Raw genomic sequence first — 19,751 nt, 5'->3', positions numbered from 1 at the left:
TACCCCGGCCCCTTCTCACCAACACTACACCAATTATCATTCCCAGTTTTCCAAATAGCTATGGTTGCGGCTACGGAGAAAGCTCATCCACAGCTTGAAATCTTGAGCTCTGTAGTACTTGAAACTCCCCCTGAGATAACGAACAAATGCACGAGCCAGCCATGTGAACAGAACAGACATCCCTCCCTCGTTTGGCTGCCGGTGCTTTGTGTGTGTGCGTTTGTGGCTTTAATGCTACGTACAAACCCCCACTGGAGGTCGGCCAACAATGTCTCTGGGGTGTTTTTTTCAAAAAGGGGCATTAGCATCCTTCATGAGGAAAGTCTCAAGGAAGAAAAAGACACACTTAGTCTCTCTACGTTGCCAGAGAGAGCAGCTGTGACACCTTAATACCTCCTGCAGGGGTGATACCAACAGTCACAGTCAACAACTTTAAGGTCAAACAGAGCATGATTCTCACAAAACAACAGAAAGGAATTATCAAGCTCATCGAAATGAATGATAAACACTAGGCAGGTGGTACTAAATGTGCACCTTGGATGACTTGAAGTTAAAAATGGAAGCAATTTCCAGACTTTTTTGGTAAGTTACAAATATTAATTATTAGAAACATTTGCTTTAACAGTAGAAGGACACCAGGTTCAGACAATAATTAGGACAATGTTCCCCTTTTTCAAGACAATTTTAACAAAGTAAATGCCAATTAAGAAACAGGAAATACATGTGTAACAATTCTCTCGTGTCTTTTTAGCATTGCAGGTCGGGTTACTAGAGAGAAAACTGTGAATGCAGCTTTTCTTGATTTCTTCTTTTTTTCCCGCAGCTAAATCCACATCGAACATTCACGGTGCGACATTAAATTAAATGGTGTGTTGAGAAACGAGCTAATGTTAGCCGCGCTCTGACGTTAGCCAAGTCGTTTCGAGGCGACCGATTAAGTTGTCTTCCTTTCAGGCTACACCTGCTTACTTCAATGAGGGAGAAATCCAACAAAGAAATCCCAGGTGGAGACATGCAAACAGGTGTGCATTTACCGCGAGACAAAGGAAACAGAGAAATGCTTCTTAAGAGGCAGTGAGTGGAAAAGTAAAAGGGGGAAAGATTTTAAGAAGACGAAGAGAAACGAAATCATGAACTATAGATGAGAGAAAGGTTGAGAGACTGAAGGGGGAACAAGTAACAGAAAGTAACAGGAAATAAGGAGAATAAAGTGGGACAGAAGGACAGTTCTTTATAAATGAGAAGGCAAATGACTCTCCAAGGTCAGGGACAGGCCACAGTTAAAGCACAGCCATCTATCTGAAGCAGCCTGATGGGTTGAGGATCCCATCACAGCTGCTGTAACAACTCCGAGGCTCTTCTGCACTTTAAGACGCCACCATCGGAAAACGATCTGCTGCCGTGAGGTTTGTAGTCGCTGCATGGCAGCACGAACAACTCACTACAATAACACACAGTCACCTCTTCCGATAAAAAAAAAAGGACAAATTAAAAGACATAAATCAGTCACAAATAGATAAATCAATGCTTTGTGTTTATGGCATCATGCGTGTACTTCATGTGTGTATGTGTTTCTGTGTGTGTGGGGGGTTGCGTCCTCGCCTGTGCACACTTTCCTTCATGACAAGCATGAGATTGAGTGCTGCTGTTTTTGCGTTATGCGTTTCTCTGGAGAGCGGCGCACATGCTGCTGCTTCAGCATCATCCAATCATTGAGGAATTCACCCTGTTAAAGTGTGAGTGGTGGCGTTGTGAATCTTTTTGTATGAACATCCCAAAAATTATATGTCTTGTTCACGAATTGTTGATTATATTCACAGTTACACTTCTACAATTCCAGCTTTCTGCGTAGTCAGGGTGATTTAAAAGCAATAGGGAGAGGCATCGCAATCAGGACTGAAAGAAAACATAATTTGCATTAAAACATAGAGAAGAAGGAGGCATGTTGTTTTGTTGATATCATTCTCTTGAAATGATGCCCCTTGCACGGCAATCAAATTCTATCCCTGTCCACGATGTGATGAAACAAATTGAGCGTGAAAACGTATCAGATTTGGAGAGCGCTAAAGCAGCACAGCCGAGCGAGCTTATACCGTCTGAGTCACCGCTATGTGTCGCCGATATTATTGCTCTCACCACACACACACACAAATTAAAAGCAGCCACTCGGGGTCTCGTAAGCGACAAGCATCTCATTTAATGAAAAGAGAGGCAGAGCTGGAGTGGGTGGGTGGTGGTGGGGGTATAAGGGGCTAAAAACGCTGACTCATGCTTCTGTATGGTGTGGCGTGGACGGCATAAAGTCACCATTAAACACATCATTTTACAGCCTTGTCAGGTTCTTCCTTGTTGGGTAGGTGTCTGGAATAATAAGTGACTGCTTTTGAAAAGCACCACCACCATCTAATGCTACCGCAAATTCAAAACTTAAAATTAAAGTGCGAAATGTAACACTTTAGCAAGTTTTCCCCACAGCAAAATCCGAAGGACATCATTTGTCAACAAAAATCAACATCTGAGGTTTTGTTTGCTATGCATTTTTAATTTCTCCAAGGTATTTGGGATCAGTAAGACCTAAGAAATATAAAAACATCATCTCTCAAAGGAAGTAGTGGTAAAAAAAACAATGTCCTCATATGTGGACACTGGGATTATTTCATTATTTACATTATAATAAAGTAATTAAATATGTGACAAAAACTGTTTATTTTAATACCTGTATGTGGCTGAGCAAAACCAGAGTTATGAACAATGAAGTCCCAACGTCCACAAACGAGTACTTGCTAATTAGCAAGTTTGTAGCTTTTTGCTATAGATCATATAAAATTAGAAACGTTAATAAGTGTAAATAAATACGTTTTAACTGTAGAATTTGATGGGGTTTCGTTCCTCATCCGCCTTTGTCCTGTGATCGTCTGTAGAACGAATCCGATGAAATGCCCGCTATCACGTTTTTACTGAGTAGTGTACTGACACTTTGCTACCACTAGATGGCAGACTAAAGTATCCACTGACGAGGACAACGCGTTTAAATGAAACAGAATAAACTGCAATAAAACCTAAAACTTAACGTCCCCATGTGAGGACGCTGGGTCTCAGGAAGTTATGTCCAATGTTTTGCTGACCCATCCATCAACCCCAACCTCTTTCCGGTATAATAATATAACGTCACAGTGAAAACACGCTGCATGTTGTTCTAAGGCACCGGCCGAAACAAAAGCGTGGTGTAAAAAGTCGGCCCTGCCTTCGCTTCTAAGGGGAAGTCACCGGGTGCATATGAAGAATTTAATCAACATGTAATTTTCATTGCAAAAAAACAGTGAGTCATTCTCTCCCGCTTGCACATATGTATGAAGGCTGAGCTAACCATTTTGTCCAGATGGCAGATTACAAGCAAGGTCAACCACACAGATAAACACGGTGCGTAACGAAATAATTGTTCGCTGCTGGAAAATTGAACGAGGGCATGCTCCCCTAGTATTCATTCGAGTGCTCTGCTCTTTTCGGAAACCACGTGAAAACCTCTGAATTGTCGAAAAATACATTAACAATACAATGGCAAGCACTTGGGGGGAAAAAAGAGTAAAAGAGGTCGTATCTGAGCCGAGGGAGGGAGGCTGCGGAGGTAATGGCTAATGGAGGGCTGATGGAAACGGAACAAGGCATGTTGGAAATGTACGTCCGGTCCCTGAAGGCTACAAGGGGATGCATGAAACCCAAAATAATTCTTTGAAGAAATACCAGTTTTGTGTGCAGACAGAAGATAATACTAAGTTTCATAATATAATTTTATGAAGATGGTCTAATCTGAATTGAAAGTATGTCATGAGTAAACAAAGATGCAATATCTGTCTGAACCACTGCCCACATTGGTTAGTTCTGTCTTATCTCTGAACTCAATATCAATATCAACACAAAGAAGAATGGAGACCTGGGATAAACCTGGACTATTTTAGGTCTTAATAAAAACATTTAGGACCAAAAACTGTGTTGCAACTTACCCCAAATCTTCAGGATTACATATAAAAAGTGTCATTATTTCAATCTTCTACGCCCATATGCACCTTCACTGGCCTTGCGTTTGCAGTGTCTTTGGCTGGTGTGTGGGCATGATTACCTTAATCAACCACACCTGTGGAGGTGTGTAGAAAGGCATGGCTGCAGAGGCCTGAATGACTCTCTTTGCTGCAGGTCTGTACTATATGCGGCACGTAGGGGCGCCGCCCTAAAGGGGGCGACAAAGCGATGCAGGGAAAACTATTTGGAGTCGGTATTTTCTTTATTCAGCAGCTGTTAATGAGGCACGTCACTAATGATTAGGCGCCCCTCCGCTCCTTCACACAGGGTGTACAGTGAACCTTAATGTTGTTTTCTTCAGCTGACACAAGCTCAAAATAGTGGCGGTATTTCCAGCTAGAAAATGCGCATCTCTCTACTTCCTCCTTCACATTTGTGTCCATGCGCGGTATTACACGTGAGTTGTCTCGTCTCGTTGCATGCGTGACATCACTCCTGCTTGAAGAAAGCAAAAATATCTTGTTATGCTCATGAAAATGGGAAATGGGGGAAAAAAATAGTAACGCGCAGTGACTTGAATAAGTAACTTTAATCTGATTGCTAGTTTTCGAAATAGTAACGCGTTAGGTTACTACTTAGTGAAAAGTGGTCTGATTTCCGGCATCACTGGGCGTCATTACCGTAATGGCAGCTATTTTTTCCCAGAAAGCGCAGAAACTTCCGAGTGTTCAGTCACACTTTGACTTTTGTCCATTGGTGTGGGACGGTAATTCACCCTTTTTTGGTACACACACACACACACACACACACACACACGAGTGTATAAGCGCACGTCTGTGTACATGTGTATACGCCTGTACACACACACGCGCGTATGCGCACGTGCGTGTACACGTACGTGCATGTACGCACGCGCATGTATGCACACACGCCTGCACACACGCGCGAACACACACGTGTGCACACACACAGTACATATGCGCATGTACACTGTACACTACTGTAATTCAGATGGAGCTTTTTTTCTCCCTACGGGCGGATATTTAGGTCTTAATCATAAAACACAAGCGATTCACTTGAGTTTACATGTCTTCACTTGTAAATAACACTACAGTGCTGTTGTGATGTATTTGATAAGTCTGATAAGATCAGAAATGTTTTTTTTTTGTTTGTTTTTTTACAGTGAGCAGCCAGGCTGTAGATATGTAGTGAAGATGTGGAAGGAATTTAAGAGAATGTATTAAGTGAGTTTTGCACAAGTTTCCAAAGATTTGTCAAGAAGTGAAGTCCATTACGAGGAAAATCAACGAAACTGTGGTGGACTGACAGAAGGAAAAGTTAAGTTACAGTGATCTTTGACAGCAATACACGTATCAGGTGCAACATTGGTGCCAAATCTGGAGGAATTCCCTTAAGGGATTGTTATGGCCATATCTGCGGACAGATTGATGGATAACCTGCAAATCTACTGCCTCTGTCCTCCAGATGGATAAAACCCAACGCGAAGCTCTGTTGCGTTACCTTTGATCTCCACTGGAAGCTGCTAACTAGGCCGGCTTGCTAGGTGAGTTTGTCCCGGTATCTGTGATCAGCAGCCTCTGATCACTGACACCCCCGTCTATACATAGACTAATGACTTTTCAGCAGCATTAATGAGCAGATGAAGGCCGACAGATACGTGAAGGTTAAGAGTCGGCGTCGACCTGCAGACTGACTCTCTGGAGCTGGGACGCGCTGATGATTTCCAGATCAGGTGCAGTCTGGTACTGAACAGATTCACCGGACAGGATAAAAGGAGGGGAAATGCCACACACATTATTTATTATCCACTCAGGGAATTCCATTGTGAAGGAAGGTACCGAGGGAGAAATGAATACCTGTGCCACAGATAAAACACACAAAACACTTGAGTTTTCGTGTACCGCGGCTCGTGTTGGCACTCCCGAGATCAAAGCGGCGCGAGGGAAAATGAAAGTGCTAAAACGATGAAGCTGAAGGCTTTCCCATTTGCCTCCTTCCTCATAACTGCGTCCCACAGAGGCCCTGAAGGCATTAAGGCTGTCTGTCGGCGTCTGCGTACGCCCGCGGAGACAAGCTGTGTAGGCTCGGGGATAACGGGGAGGGATGAACTCGCCTCGGAGAGCAGAGTGACGGAAAAGTCTCAACGAGCCTCGAAAATGTTAATGCGGAGTTCGAGAGACATGAATTTTTAATGCCACATGGAAGGGGATGTAATTAATGCAGAGAGAAAAGAGGGCAGAGGAGGAGGATAGAGGCGCTGTTCTTGTTCCCATTCAAACGGAAGAGATTAGACAAACCACATCCTTTTTTTTTTGTCTTTCTACACGACCTGTGGCTGCATTATTAGGGCGTGATCTGAATTCTGCTGCGAGGTGATGGGCGCGATTTCCTCAGACGAACCTGTTCGAATGCTCTGTATGAAGCGTAATCTTACTAGATATCAAGAAAACAATTTTTTTTCACTATGCAACAGATATAGGACATTTCACGAGAGAAGAGGTGTAACAACAACAGATTAAAATACATGCAATAATGGATTATTTCAGCATCCGAAGGATGCAAGGAACCACACATAAAATTAAATTTAATTCAAAAAAGAGAAAAAAAACACAGTTAAAATCTGCAGTTTTCCAACTATTCCTCTTTATTATAATTATTTTTCCCCCCATTCACATGTTATTGCTGTTAAGCCCCCCGCCATATGGTGATGCTGAGAAAAGCCTCATTTCTGGGTGTAAAATATTTGGCCCGTGGGCACTTTACACCTGCACCTCTGCGCCCTCTCCGTCACACCTCATCTTCTTTGCCCTTTTTATTTTCGCTTCTACACGTCAAAAGATGATACGAGTTCACTTAATTCAAGACCTTTAACGGAGCCGCAGCATCTCGTTAAGCGCACATCCAAACAGCTCATTCTCTAACGGATTAATACGCGTAATATTTAACTATCTGATCTATAAAATGTCCAATGTTGTAAGTTCACCCTGATATCTGAGAGGGGTTGACTCAATTAGTCGGTGAACTAATCTATTCAGCCAATTACTGATGCAACTGTACTACACATTGAGGTATGTGAAAGGAGTTGAAAATGTTTTCCCGCAACTTAGGCTCAAGTGCAGTGCACCCAAATGGAAAATAAACGTTGCATGTGTTGGCAGCTTATCCTGAGAGCGCTAAGAGATGAAGATTTGTGGGGTTTTCACAAAGCGAGAGAGCTTGAGCAGAGAATATCCATCTGCCAGCCCTGCATTACTCCAAGGTTTTTTTTCCCCCCCCAATCATCTTTGCATTGAGTCTCAGGGTGCATTCTTACAACAGATGCTCCTCTCACGCAGGTGCAATCCAAAGCTTCCACGGCCGTTAGCTTGTTATGTCAATGTTTGGGGGGGTTTTGCTTTCTTTCATTTAATCCAATGCAGAAATCCCTGTTCTTTGTTAGAAGATTGGCTCCACGCTACACATACAGAACCAATGCAACACAGCTATTTCACAGCCATCCTCAGTGCTGCTTCGCCGTGAAACCTACGAGTCTGAAAACCTCAAAACACGAGTAAAACCTTCTAAAAAAAAATACCCCCACTCGCCTCTATCTATCTAACTCCCTTTTCCCTTTCACTGACTTTCCTGTTCTTTCCTCTCCACCCACGATCCCGTCAGGTGCTCTGCAGAAGCCGAGGCTCTTCCCGGCATCACCGACATTTGCGCGACCATTCGCGAATCCCCCCCCCCCCCCGCAGAAACCGCCGTCTCCGCGACGGCCGTCGTCACAGTGAAGCATCATACAAAATACCAACGTTTTAAACACCGAACCACTAGCAAAAATAAAACGTGTTTCTCCTCACTGGCTTTGAACTCTACGGTAAAATTACGCGTGACTCACACAGTGCAAGAATGTGCTACATGTATTCTGCTTAACATTCTAGTCGCTAAAAAGTTAGATCATTAATCTCATTACAAAAATACTAAATCTGTCCGTCGGCTAATAATTTACACATTGTTTTTCAGTAGTTTCAGTATATGCTACGTCTGCACTGTGTCACAAACGAATGGAACGGTTTAAAACCGGAGCCCGGCCCGAACACAGGATAGATTAAGATTAAAAGTTGATTGAAGAACATAGTGAAACATCTCAAAGGGGGACATCTGCTCGCGCTCCTAACTCCGCTGCGGAGCATTAGGGTCCTCCTGGCTGCTCTCCAGCAGCTCATCCTCGGAGAAGCTGATGTGAAGGCAGGTGTCATTCATCAGGGAGGAGAAGGGCAGGGGGTGAGTGCAGGTGTCTGAATGGGAGCCGAGGGCTGAGGGGTCGGGGGGATACGACTCGGGCGGCGAGAGAACCGCCTCGCACCTCTCCTCCAGGGGACTGTCGCAGCCGCTGGAGGCCGTCAAAAAAGTCCCGCGCTCCCCGAACAGGTCGTCGTCGTCGCGCAGCGGGGACAGCAGGGACTTGGTCTCGGAGCGCACGCCCGAGTCCTCGCTGGCCGAGCAGGAGCTGCTCTCGCCGTTACTGAGCGAGTGGAAATCGCCGGACGACAGGGAGCCCGGCGTGACGTCGGGGAACGAGAGGCTGCTGCTGCGGCTCGGGGCCGCGTCGTTAGAGGTGACCTTGCCGGGCGCGGCCGCAGCTGTGACGTCCGACCCCGGAGATAACGTCCTGCTGGCCCTCTTGCGGTTCACGGAGGGCGGAGGCGGGTCGAGTTTGGGGATGATCTGTTTGCACCTGCCAGAGAGAGTGACAGCAAAACACACTGGTGAATTTCACTTTCAGTAAAATCACATTTTATTTTAAGCTCAGCATCATTACTCCAAGTAGGAGTTAAAATAATAAGCCCAGAGCCAGTTTTGCTCTTCAGTCACATTATACACCATTAACCAAAGTGCGCGGTGATGTAAGCGGTTACTACACAAGACAGTGATTCTCGCTTTCTCTCTGGCTCCCTGGTGATTTGGCCGCTTGGGGACTTATCTACATCCTACAGCGCCTCTGCTAAGAAAAAAAAAAGAGAAGAGACGGGGGAAGAAAGGGAGCCACAGGATTGGGGGGTGGGTAAGGAAGCGAGGACTGAGCTGCAGGCTTTCCCTCGTCAGACGCACCAGAAATAGCTACATTGCAGTCTCTGATTGTGCCACAGCAAAGCTGCGACAAGCACCAGAGCGCGCAACCACACGCGATTATAGCCGTTCTCTGGGACAGACGACTCCCGACGCACGCCCGATAACAAACACCGCTTCCACCCCCTCGACTCCTCCCATTTACATTTTACCGGCGGCCGCTAACTTCGTTCCCCCTGTGAAATCCGGTCCGCGGTTGGATCCTGGTCTGGGTAATGAACTTATGTGACCTAATGATGTATTTACTGCCGCTTCCTCGGCACAAGGACGATGTTGACAGCTGCAGTAATGACAGACTTGTAATGGTCTATTTCAGCTATCTCCAGGGATGATTATCCACCATTTCTTAGACTATCAAATGGAGAAGCGCACGCGGCAGAGCGGGGTCAAAGTGAAGCTGAACTCCAGAGGCACAATCGGAATCATTTTAACGACACCGGTGTGGCTCTGGGGATGACATGGTGGCGGCTGATTAATTGGTTTCACACCTCGCTACCAAAAGAAAAAAAAATGCTTTGAACCCCAGACATGTCTCAAACAGACAGCATGAGTTTTTTTTAAATATATAGAAATATCTTCAGATCCATTCGAAGGATTCGTATCACACTTGGTACAAATATCTGGTGACCCATCATGAGGTTGAATTTGGTGGCTTTTAATGAAATAAAAACAGACCTAGATGGTAGACTGACACCAAATTTGGTACAAATATTAATTTTTCTCCAAGAAATACATGTTAGAATTGTCTAATGTATAGGTGTTTAACAACACCGCGAAATCTTTGGTTGATTAGACATTTATTATATATATTTTCACTCATTCATCGATGCCTCAACAGAGCGTCACACAAGACCTGTCAATCTAAGCCTCCTGTACACAGTAGGCCCCGCCCCCATCGCTGCTGAGCCAATGACGAGAGTGCATATTACACTGACTATTTCAGGTTCCCCGCAGCTAGCCGAGAGCTTATTCAGCCCCCGGGTGAAAACCCAGACACAAAGCTAACAGTGCAGCTAGGTCCCATGAGGCCAAAATGGATTCCTTTGTTTTATTCTCTTTATATTTCAGTTATATATATATATATATATATATGTATATATATATATATAGATATATATATAATGTTTACGGCAGTTGCCCAATCACCCTACTGTTGAACATGTTAAATGAAGTAAAAAACATGAATATTTGAACCTGTGTATGATTTGAATTGAATGCAAAATGTTAATAATAACGTCCATTGATAAACAGCACTAGGCTGAGTTTAATATGGAAGGCAGGGGGTCCCTACTTAATCTCTCCATCGGTTTGGGGGTCCTTGGTCTGAAAAAAACATTGAAGACCCCTGGTTTTGTGCCATTATTAGTTAAATATATGAAATTGTCCAGAAAGTGACAGTGGGTTGGAGCAGCCCAACAATTCCTGTCAAGCTAAAAATGAAGCCTTATTTAAATCCTCCCTCTATGCTCCCTTCTGTAGCAACGATACAAATGACTATACCAGAAGAGTAAAAAAAAATGACATAACAGGATTGTTTTTAAGAGCTACATTTGATTTATTCCTCTTTATTTGGAGCTATGCACTACTTGACATATTAAATCATATTGTTTTGTCAGAATTTATATTTTAATATAGGCCGCCGCAATAAAATCCTAATCTATTCCTCTTGTAGGAGCAAAGACTCAAAGGACTCGGGTTGTAATTTTGACAGTGACATATCCCACAGTACTCGTATCTTCCAGTGCTCATTATACCATAAGGCTGTAGAACATAAGCTCTCCGACTGAAGGAGATTATTAGGAGCTTACCAAGTCGGAGCTCACATACTGCAGCTGCAAAATATCTGAAAGCTTACATTCTTGGGCACTGTACCATTTCATCAGCTGTTGGTTTCCGTTAAAGGACCAGTTCACACCGAAATCAGATAGATCGTTCTCCTACAGCCCGTATTCCCGTTTGTTTTGGTGCGAGTTGCCAAGTATTTGAGATATGGAGCCATAGAGGGTTCTGCCTCCCCTGAAATATAATGAGAACTAGATGACACTCCACAGCTATTGCAATTTCCAGAAACCCATGATGTGATTACTCAAGATCACAAAATCTAGGCACTGCTGCGAGCATGCACGCAGGAACAATTTTCTCTCTAGACCAAGGCAAACATCCGTAAAACTTTGCTGATGAAGACGGACAAATAGCTCTGCAAGATGGAGGAAAGCATATATATTTGATTTGGGGGTCAATTTTTCCTTTAATTTCAGGGTGGATTGAAAATGCACTTGCAGAAAACTTTCATGTGAAGCTGTTTTTCTATCCAAGTCATGTCATCATTCTGGTCTATGTAAAATATATATCTTTAATAATTGTGGATGTCAGTCTCTGATATAAATTGACCACTTATGCAATATTGTGTAGGTCTCCTCGTTGTGACCTTCTGAGGGAGTCTCGTGATGTCTGGCAAGACAGTCAGTGCGTTTACATGCAGAGCTTAATCGAGCTATGCTCGAAATTTAACTTTCTTGCTACAGTCCTTGTCCCACTTTACATGCAGCGCAAGAAAATCGAATAACTGTTCTCCTCCTCCACACTAGGTGGCGATACGTCTCTTTTCAGCGGGATAATACCACATTAATACGGCCCGATTTCCGGGTTGACCTATTACGTGATATAATAAACAAGAGTCGTTCATGCGGCAGATCGGCATTTCAAACAACCAGACGGATAATAGTACATTTTTTCTCTTCTTCTTCTTCTACGATCGGCTTTCTTGGACGTGTTTGTTCCGGGGTCACAAGCCAGCGCAGTGGATGTGGAGCATGCGCACACACATTATCCGATTAAAACTCAGATTCCAAACGCATTATCTGGGTGTCTCAATCGCACAATGAGAACTCCGATTTTAATCGGAATAACGCATTTACATGCACTTAAGTTCTCCTGTTATAGTCCGATTAAGGCAATAATTCGTTTTTTTCACGTGCATGTAAACTCACTGAGTGTTGTTAGTGGGGGCCTTTGGGTCCTATGGGTTGAGGGGAGGGGCTTCTGTGTGATCATACTTGATCAGATTGGGATCTAGTGAATTTGGAGGCCAGGTCAACACCCTAACCCCAGCAACAGTTGTTCCTGTTTTGTGTGTGTGCCTGTGTCAGGCTGCATCTTGCTGGGGGGTCACTGCTATGGGGAGGGTGCTACATGCCTTAGTAACATCCATACGAAAGCCAGATCCCAATGTTTCCCAGAGGATCTGTCGCAAGATGATCAATGTTATTTACATTTCCCATCAGTGATTTTAATGTTATGGCTGATCAGTGTATATGCTAATTGAATATATGCCAATGGCTGTTTTATTTTTGTCAGCTACTCCCAGTCACAAACTCAAATGGGTTCGTTTTTGTTTGCTTCCCCCCTCCTGGCTGCGGGTCAAACATGCAGCTGAACAGTATGCGAGACCCCTGATGCCGTATGCCTCAGGACGGGATTATTACATTCTCCATCTGGAATATGGTCGATTCAGCAAAGCGAAGCACGCACGTGACAGAAGCGCACACCCAAATGTGTCAGGAACTCCGCTTTAACGCAGCGAGCGTGGAACAGACAGTATAAAAATGCGCGCCTCTCGCGCCTCTGCTCTGACGGTTTTATTGTTTCGGGCGCAACCTCCACCGACACAGTCATTTAAGAGCGTGTCTTTTCCTCTGGCGCACATGTGATACAAAACAGTCAAGCAAAACGTGGAAAACAGACAAAGCAGCGGCGTACAAAACCGTGACTCGCTGATTACCTCGATGCTAATGTGGTTCTTAATTCGCAGAACCACATCCGCATGTAAATGGGGGTGGGGGGGGGTTATTATGCAGTCATTAGCAGAGAAATCAGTGGTGAGACCTAGACACGAGCCCACTAACACCCACACTGCGTTCATCCACCACATGCCCAGTCCCATGCTTGTGCCACAGACACCAGTTCCACATGCTGCTTATCATGAGTAATACTCACATAGAGGGAAGAGAAGAGGGGCAGAGAGGAGGAGAGGAGGAGGAGGAGGAGGAGGAGGAGGAAGGAGAAAAGAGGAAGTGGGCTTAGGCAGTGGCTGGGAGCTCCCCAGGCTCCTAGAGAGAGGCAGGCTGGTGCAGCAAACGATGAGAAGGGCAGGGATGGGTAGAGGAAGATGGGGCACATGAGCTGTGGGTTTGTTTTGAGCAGAGTGACAGACTGAGGCATGGCTAGATGAGGAGGAGGATGAGCAGGAGCGGCTCCTCGCACCTGTACCAAAGAGAGGCGACAGTTAGAGTACAGAGGATCAGGGAGCTTCGTAAGGGACTAACGATTTTTAAAAGCTACTGATAGTACAGGTTTTAGCCAAATAAAGCCACTATATGGTGGATTTAGCAGCATCTAAAACAGGGGTATTTAACGTTTTTCAGACCAAAGACCCCTGAACTGATGGAGAGATTAAGTAGGACGCCACAACCTACTATATGTGTTCTGTATTAAAATCGTTCAAGGCTGATAGGAGCAAGCTGCACTGTTAGCTTTTCTTCTGCTAATATTGCAGTGTGCGTCTGGGATTTTTACCTGGGAACTGAATAGACTCTCAGCCTATTGTGGGCAGCCTGAGAGTCAGCATGTAATATGTGCTGAACGAGTGAAGTGCTGACTGAAAGATGACGCCGTCTGCCTCCATTTATCCCTTTACTGAAATATGTTGGATTCATGTGTATTTAAATAAATTTTAATTGGTGGGAGAATTAAAAAAATATGTATATATTTAAAAATATATATAAAAAATGGCTAATCAACCAAATATTTTGAGCATTACCTCCATGGTTCCCCTGTTGAAGACCTATGATCTAAAAGGTAAAAGGTACAGCACTGCAGGAATGAAGGCATGAGGCGGATGGAGCTTCTGGTTGGGAGTTTTTTTTTTTTTTTTTTTTACACAAGACAGAAACATAGAAGCCGCCTAAACAGAGTAACAATAGTAGAGTGTTTGTTCCATCAGTTTTGGCACCATCTCAGGTGTGGACAATTAAGAAAATGAAAGCCTAAACACCTCCTACTTGCAGCGCCATTGCAAGGCCTGAAGAAACTTGATTTAAGCTGCCAATTAGCAGCATAGTCTTAGGTTTTCGCTCAACATTAGACGTGCTTGTAACTCAGTGAGTGGATTCATTTTCCCGAAAGGCAAATGTAAATCTATGTGTAAATCTATCTATGGAAAAATTAAATCAAACTTTTACTTATGGAAGCAAAGGTGCTCCTGAACAGTCCTTCCACACCCGGACAAAATAGATACTTTAGATACGTACAGGAACTTTCAAATCCCCTGAAATTTTTTATAGCTCCTGTAACTGTCAAAGGAATCGTTTTATTTACTTCAGAGCATGTTCTCCAGGTGACTTGAAGTGTGGTTGTCGCTGCTGTATTTGGGTACCATTTGATGAGTCTATTGTCAGTGTAGTGTCTGGTTGCATGGTAGTCCCAGGTGTTTCGGCCTTTTGGAGAGGGAAGCTTGTCAGGGCTTTACTGATGCACCTTTAAAGACACACAGAGCCTGGTACAAGCTGGTGTCACATGATACGTGAAGGGCACACAGAGGCTTGCTATTCCTATTTTTTATCTTTCAGAGTCACTACACTTGGGTACATCGTTCATTCAGAAGACCCATTTGCGACCAACTTCCTGGACGTTGTCTTGAGATATTGCATGAGTAATGACACACAATCTTCTCTTCTCATTAGGGCCATTTAATTTCTGAGTATAGCGATCCTTCTCCATTACATGATGCTGCCACCTCCATGCTTTGCTGTTGGGATGACTAAAAAAAAAATAATTTTTAGCAAATTCAACCTAAGTGTGACTTCAACTGCGAATGAGTGCAACTGCTGCACGAAAGGTAAGAGATTTGGAAAACAGAACTTAGGCTGTAATTCAGAAACTTACAGCACAGAACCACTGGCACGGTCCATAAAGGCTCGGGATTCGTGTCAGGCGATCCACTGCAGGGAACGGTTTATTCTTAGACTAATTAAATGTCACATGAAAATCAATAGGGAGACCAGAGGAGCAGAGGTGTTTCAGAAGTTAAAGCGAATCACCCCACTGTTTCTGAAGCACATATGACTCATAAGCACAGCGTGTTTATTTACTTCACCGTTTGAGAAACAGGAACAAAGCAAGCAATCAACAGAAGAGCGTGAGCGCTGTCTGTGAGAAGGAGCAGCGGGAGATCTGCAGATCAACAGGCGGCAACGAGCGCAAGGAACCAGCGAAACATCTTTCTGACTCGCGTCTGACCTTTTACAGTCGGGCAGTTAGGCAACTTACGGAGCAACACAACGCCTAAAAAAAGAGCCTGACACCAGGCCTTTGTGAAAGCATCGTTTATAACACATAACACCTATCTGATGGTTTGTGAGATGCCGGCGTGGGAGGTTTTTAGCACGTGGGTGGACGAACGTGAGGCTGCAAAGTGTTGCAGAAGTTAAAAAATGCATTAATTGCATTTCAAAGCACAGCCCTGCCTTACAGAATCCCTCCAAACGTGTGTCTTACAGACTAACTTTCCAACTACGCAGTCACGACGGTGGTCCAAAAAGCACAGAACAATCTTGCTGCGAACCATCAAACAAAAAAAAAAAGAAAAGAGAAAAGAGGAAGGTATCTATTTCAAAGCGGCGTAATGTAAGTCTAGCTGATAGCGCACCGGTTCTGCCCGGACGCCTGGAAACATCATCCATTACACACCACCCCCATCACATCCCCGCAATTAAATTACCAGCTGACGAGATCTGTCGCTGCAGCTCTGACACACAGACCTGGATGTTAATGATGCGGAGCTACTAGGAAAAAAAAATAAAAAAATAAATAAAAGACGATATCAGGAGGTAGGTCAGGAAATGTAATTACGCAACATGCGACACTGTCTGTCAGAGAGAAAGAGTGGAAGAGGTCTATACAATACCAGAGGAAACTATGATTCACCTGTGAGTTATGGTTGTGTGTTCGCATAAGCTGGACACCATATGTGTTCTTCTGTGCTCTGTGTGGGCATTGTGCAGATTCTGAGCAGAGCTTTTTGGCTCCAGGGGTATTTGTCTTTGGTCTAGACTGAAATATCTCAACAACTACAGTATGGATTGACATTTTGTCCGGGCTTTCATGGCTCTGGCGAGGGTGTACCGAGTTTGGAGATCCTCTGACTCAGTTTCACGCCGCGGCCACAACGTGTATTTTGAGCCTACTATAACTTCCCGCTTGAATCTTTCTTTTTAACCGTTGGCTTGTTGCGTAAAGCGTGACTCACCACATGACAAATCCCGAAATATGCAGCGATCGCAAAGCGCTCAAGACAAATTGGCGAGCCGGAGAAATCAGGCTCAGACTTTCCCTGTTGGAGGACAGATGATATAAAGGGAGACTTTATTAATGATGTGAAGTGAAGTGTGGACACGGAGGGGGTGGGGGTGGGGAGGGTCAGAGGACGAGAGATGGGTGAGGCAGGATGGCAGTGGAGTGTCTGTCTGCCAGATCGTGTAGGACATAAAACGGGGGGCCACTCAGGCTGTAAACATTGATCCGCTGGGGAAATCCAGAAAACAAAAGCAAATGGAAGCAATAAAAATTGCTGTGCCGCGAGGAGAAGGGGGGAGGTGGAGGAGGAGGAAGGAGGGAGAGAAGCAATCTGACTGCACCTAAAGTAATGCAAAGACAAATCACAAAGGCGGTGAAGTTTCCATTCCTCCACTGCTGTTTCCTCCTATTTTTCCCATAGTGAGATTAAACGTGCGTTAAACAGCGACAGCAAGGTCAAAGCTCTTGCTTTGCCAAGACGCTGCCCAGTTTTATGGTCAGCTGGAAACTAATTATTTACCCTTTTTTCTGCGTAGTAACAACCTGACTTTCTATCGTTTATTAAAAGCCATTTGTGTATGAGCATAAGGATGATGTCACTCTCCTCTCGGGAGAGGAGACGAACAGAAGCTGATTAAGGACGAGTGCAGATCAGGAAACGCCACTTTACTGAAAGAACATAAACGGTACATTTCTAAGCTACTTTTTTAAGCTTCTGAGACATAAAACAGAGCGTGTGGTGGGATATAGTAGCTCAGGAGGAAGAGTGAATTGTTATTATATAATTATAAATAAAAGGAAAATGGGGGTTTTAAGCCTGGCACATAACACAGTCCCAGATGAAACCAATATTCGGATGGAAACGTACAGTAACAGGAGGCCTCTTTTTTGGAAGAGATTTGAGGTTTTGCCTGCACTTTGGTTTTTTTCCTCCCTCCGTGGGCTTATGTCACAAATATATATACAGACATATGCAGCAGGATAGAGTTTCAGGTTGTGAAAGGATGGGGAGATGGGATTGGCTGCGAGTCCGAGCCGCAGGAAACCACAGGATGTGCGGCTGGCTGAGACGCACACGCACAAACACACAAAGGAGGCAACACATCCTCAGATACACACTACTCACTACAATGAGTCAAATCCAACTCCTTTTTTTCCCTCTCCCTCTCTGATCTGGAATCAACTTTAACATGCTTTCAGAGGAGATTGCTCTGTGGACAAACACATTCACATGAATATGATTTTTGGGTGAAAACGTCTAAGTCTTGCAGGTTTAGGGCAACTGTCATGACGAATATGGATTTTTCTGTGACTGGAAAAAGCACCTTTGAAAAAGAGAAATAGAGAGCCCACCTCAATGGTGGACGACAGAAGAAGACACATGTTACCGTTTTCCTTTTTTTCAGACATGGACTTCCTAGATAATAGGAAGATGTTACTCGAACCTCGACATGTTTCCTCAAAAGTGTAACCGATTTGGGTGACGTGGTCTTATCAGCTGAAGTTTCCGCCGAAACACAAGAGGCGTAACCTCCAGGTCTGAGCGATGAAGCCGATGCGTGAAGTGCAAAAAACTGCAGTTCATCGAGTGGCCACTTGAGGCTCCAAATCCCCATAGACCCCCATGTTAAAAAGCCCAACTTTACAGCAATATTAAACATGTTTACAGTCCGGTACAAGAAAAATATTTTGCTTTATTTCAATATTCATGACACCTGTACGGGGGATGAATTTTTTTCTAACTTATTTTTTATTAAAATTCTGCATAATTAAGGGCTTTCCCACTTTGAGTGACAGCTTCATTTTGGAGGTTCAGAATCCAATGGGTGACATCAAGATGGATTTGTCCATAGTATATAGAGTCAATGGTCAAGGTATGTGTAACATCTTCCTATTATGTAAGAAGTCTGTGTCTGAATAAAAGGAAAACGGTAACATATACAATGAACACCATTGAGAGACAGAAGAAGAGTTTGTCCAGCTTGAGAGCTCGGCTGGATTTCACATTGTAAATGTTTTCTTTTTTTACGCGGAGCAGCTCTTTGTGATGACTTTAAGGAGATTAAAACCTAATTTAAAAGTTCATTAAAAAGTGATTATATGCTCCATGTATGCGTTCAAGGTTAGAGACGTGTGGGTATCACCACGCCAAAGAATTCAGACAAGAAAAATATAAAAATGCAAGACAGCGAGAAAATAAAACCTCAAGAATCCCTTAAAAACATTTATCATAAAATATTCCAAAGAAGATATTGTTTCCATTTACCGTCTTTACTCTTTCGACACGTGCTTCTCAAAATGAGTTATTTTGTGAAACTGAAACATTGGCGGGAGCTAAAGCTGATGGAGTTTCCGTGTTTCTCTTTAATCTCATTCGCTCTCGACAGCTGCTCCGATTCCTCCTTTGTTTGTCTAACCCGAACCCTTTTCTCCCTGCATTCTGTAATCCCCTGATTACAGTCACACTTTCATTAACCGGAGGCGGTTTCTGCTGAGTTGAGCAGTGCTCCACTAATAACACTAAAAGCTACGGGATGTGTATATCACCGCGTAGCCTGGTTACCCCAAACACAAACTGACTGGTGGCACAACAGGAGTGTGTATGCACATTAAAAGAATAGTTTTTTGGGGTAATATCCAGAGACTTTAGATGACTGATTCTCTTGACATAATACTATACCAGCGAGGACTGAGATTAGCGTAGCTTAGCTTAACACAAAGCTAGCCTTGTTCACTAAAAAAACTATTAGCGCTTAAATGATCACTATTTAACCGGTTTGTTCTCTTATGGGTCATCATGTGTCTGAGTATTTCTTGGTACCTAATGGTCTTTATGCTAAGCTAAGCTACGCTACGCTAAGCTAACTGTTTGCACACAACCAATACTGGATTTCAGGGCCGAACAGGGTCCTGAGTTTAGCCCTTTGGAGTCGACGGACGCGCCGTGGCGTCCATATCAATCAGCAAGACACAGCGACACTGAATCTCCGTTTGTAGATAGCGCTAACTTCAAACTATAGACCAGCTTTTAAATTGTGTGGATAGGCCAAGTAAAGCTAGACTTAATATAAATAATTTACCCAACACTTTTCCTGAATATTGCCGTCATGTTGGAGAACAGGGGAAACGCTGAAAAGCAAGATGCTAGCAAGGAGAGCTCGCTAGCTAGCTTCAAATGCTCGAAACCAAAAAAAAACAAAACACAACACAGCTATATTCAGTCTATGGAGTGACCGCAGCAAAAGAGA

The 19,751-nt window shown here is 43.9% G+C and overlaps 1 protein-coding gene across 2 annotated transcripts in view; it reads right to left on the bottom strand.

Moving 5' to 3' along the window:
* Positions 1–6,681: 6,681 nt before the first annotated feature.
* The window catches only part of si:dkey-34e4.1 (carboxyl-terminal PDZ ligand of neuronal nitric oxide synthase protein), a 48,993-nt gene continuing 35,923 nt past the window's right edge, over positions 6,682–19,751 (bottom strand). Inside the window, exon 11 of one of the 2 annotated variants that reach the window (XM_047570428.1) lies at positions 6,682–8,758. In XM_047570428.1, coding sequence (XP_047426384.1) covers positions 8,194–8,758 — 565 coding nt within the window. In that variant the 3' untranslated portion in view covers positions 6,682–8,193. Of the gene's footprint in view, positions 8,759–13,161; positions 13,414–19,751 lie in introns of those variants that run through there. The other variant, XM_047570429.1, reaches the window with a different exon arrangement.

This window comes from Mugil cephalus, chromosome 19, assembly GCF_022458985.1.
Source record: "Mugil cephalus isolate CIBA_MC_2020 chromosome 19, CIBA_Mcephalus_1.1, whole genome shotgun sequence".
In the NCBI taxonomy this organism is placed as follows: Eukaryota; Metazoa; Chordata; class Actinopteri; order Mugiliformes; family Mugilidae; genus Mugil; species Mugil cephalus.
Note: the sequence above shows the minus strand (reverse complement) of the source record. Positions and strands in the feature narration are given on the sequence as shown.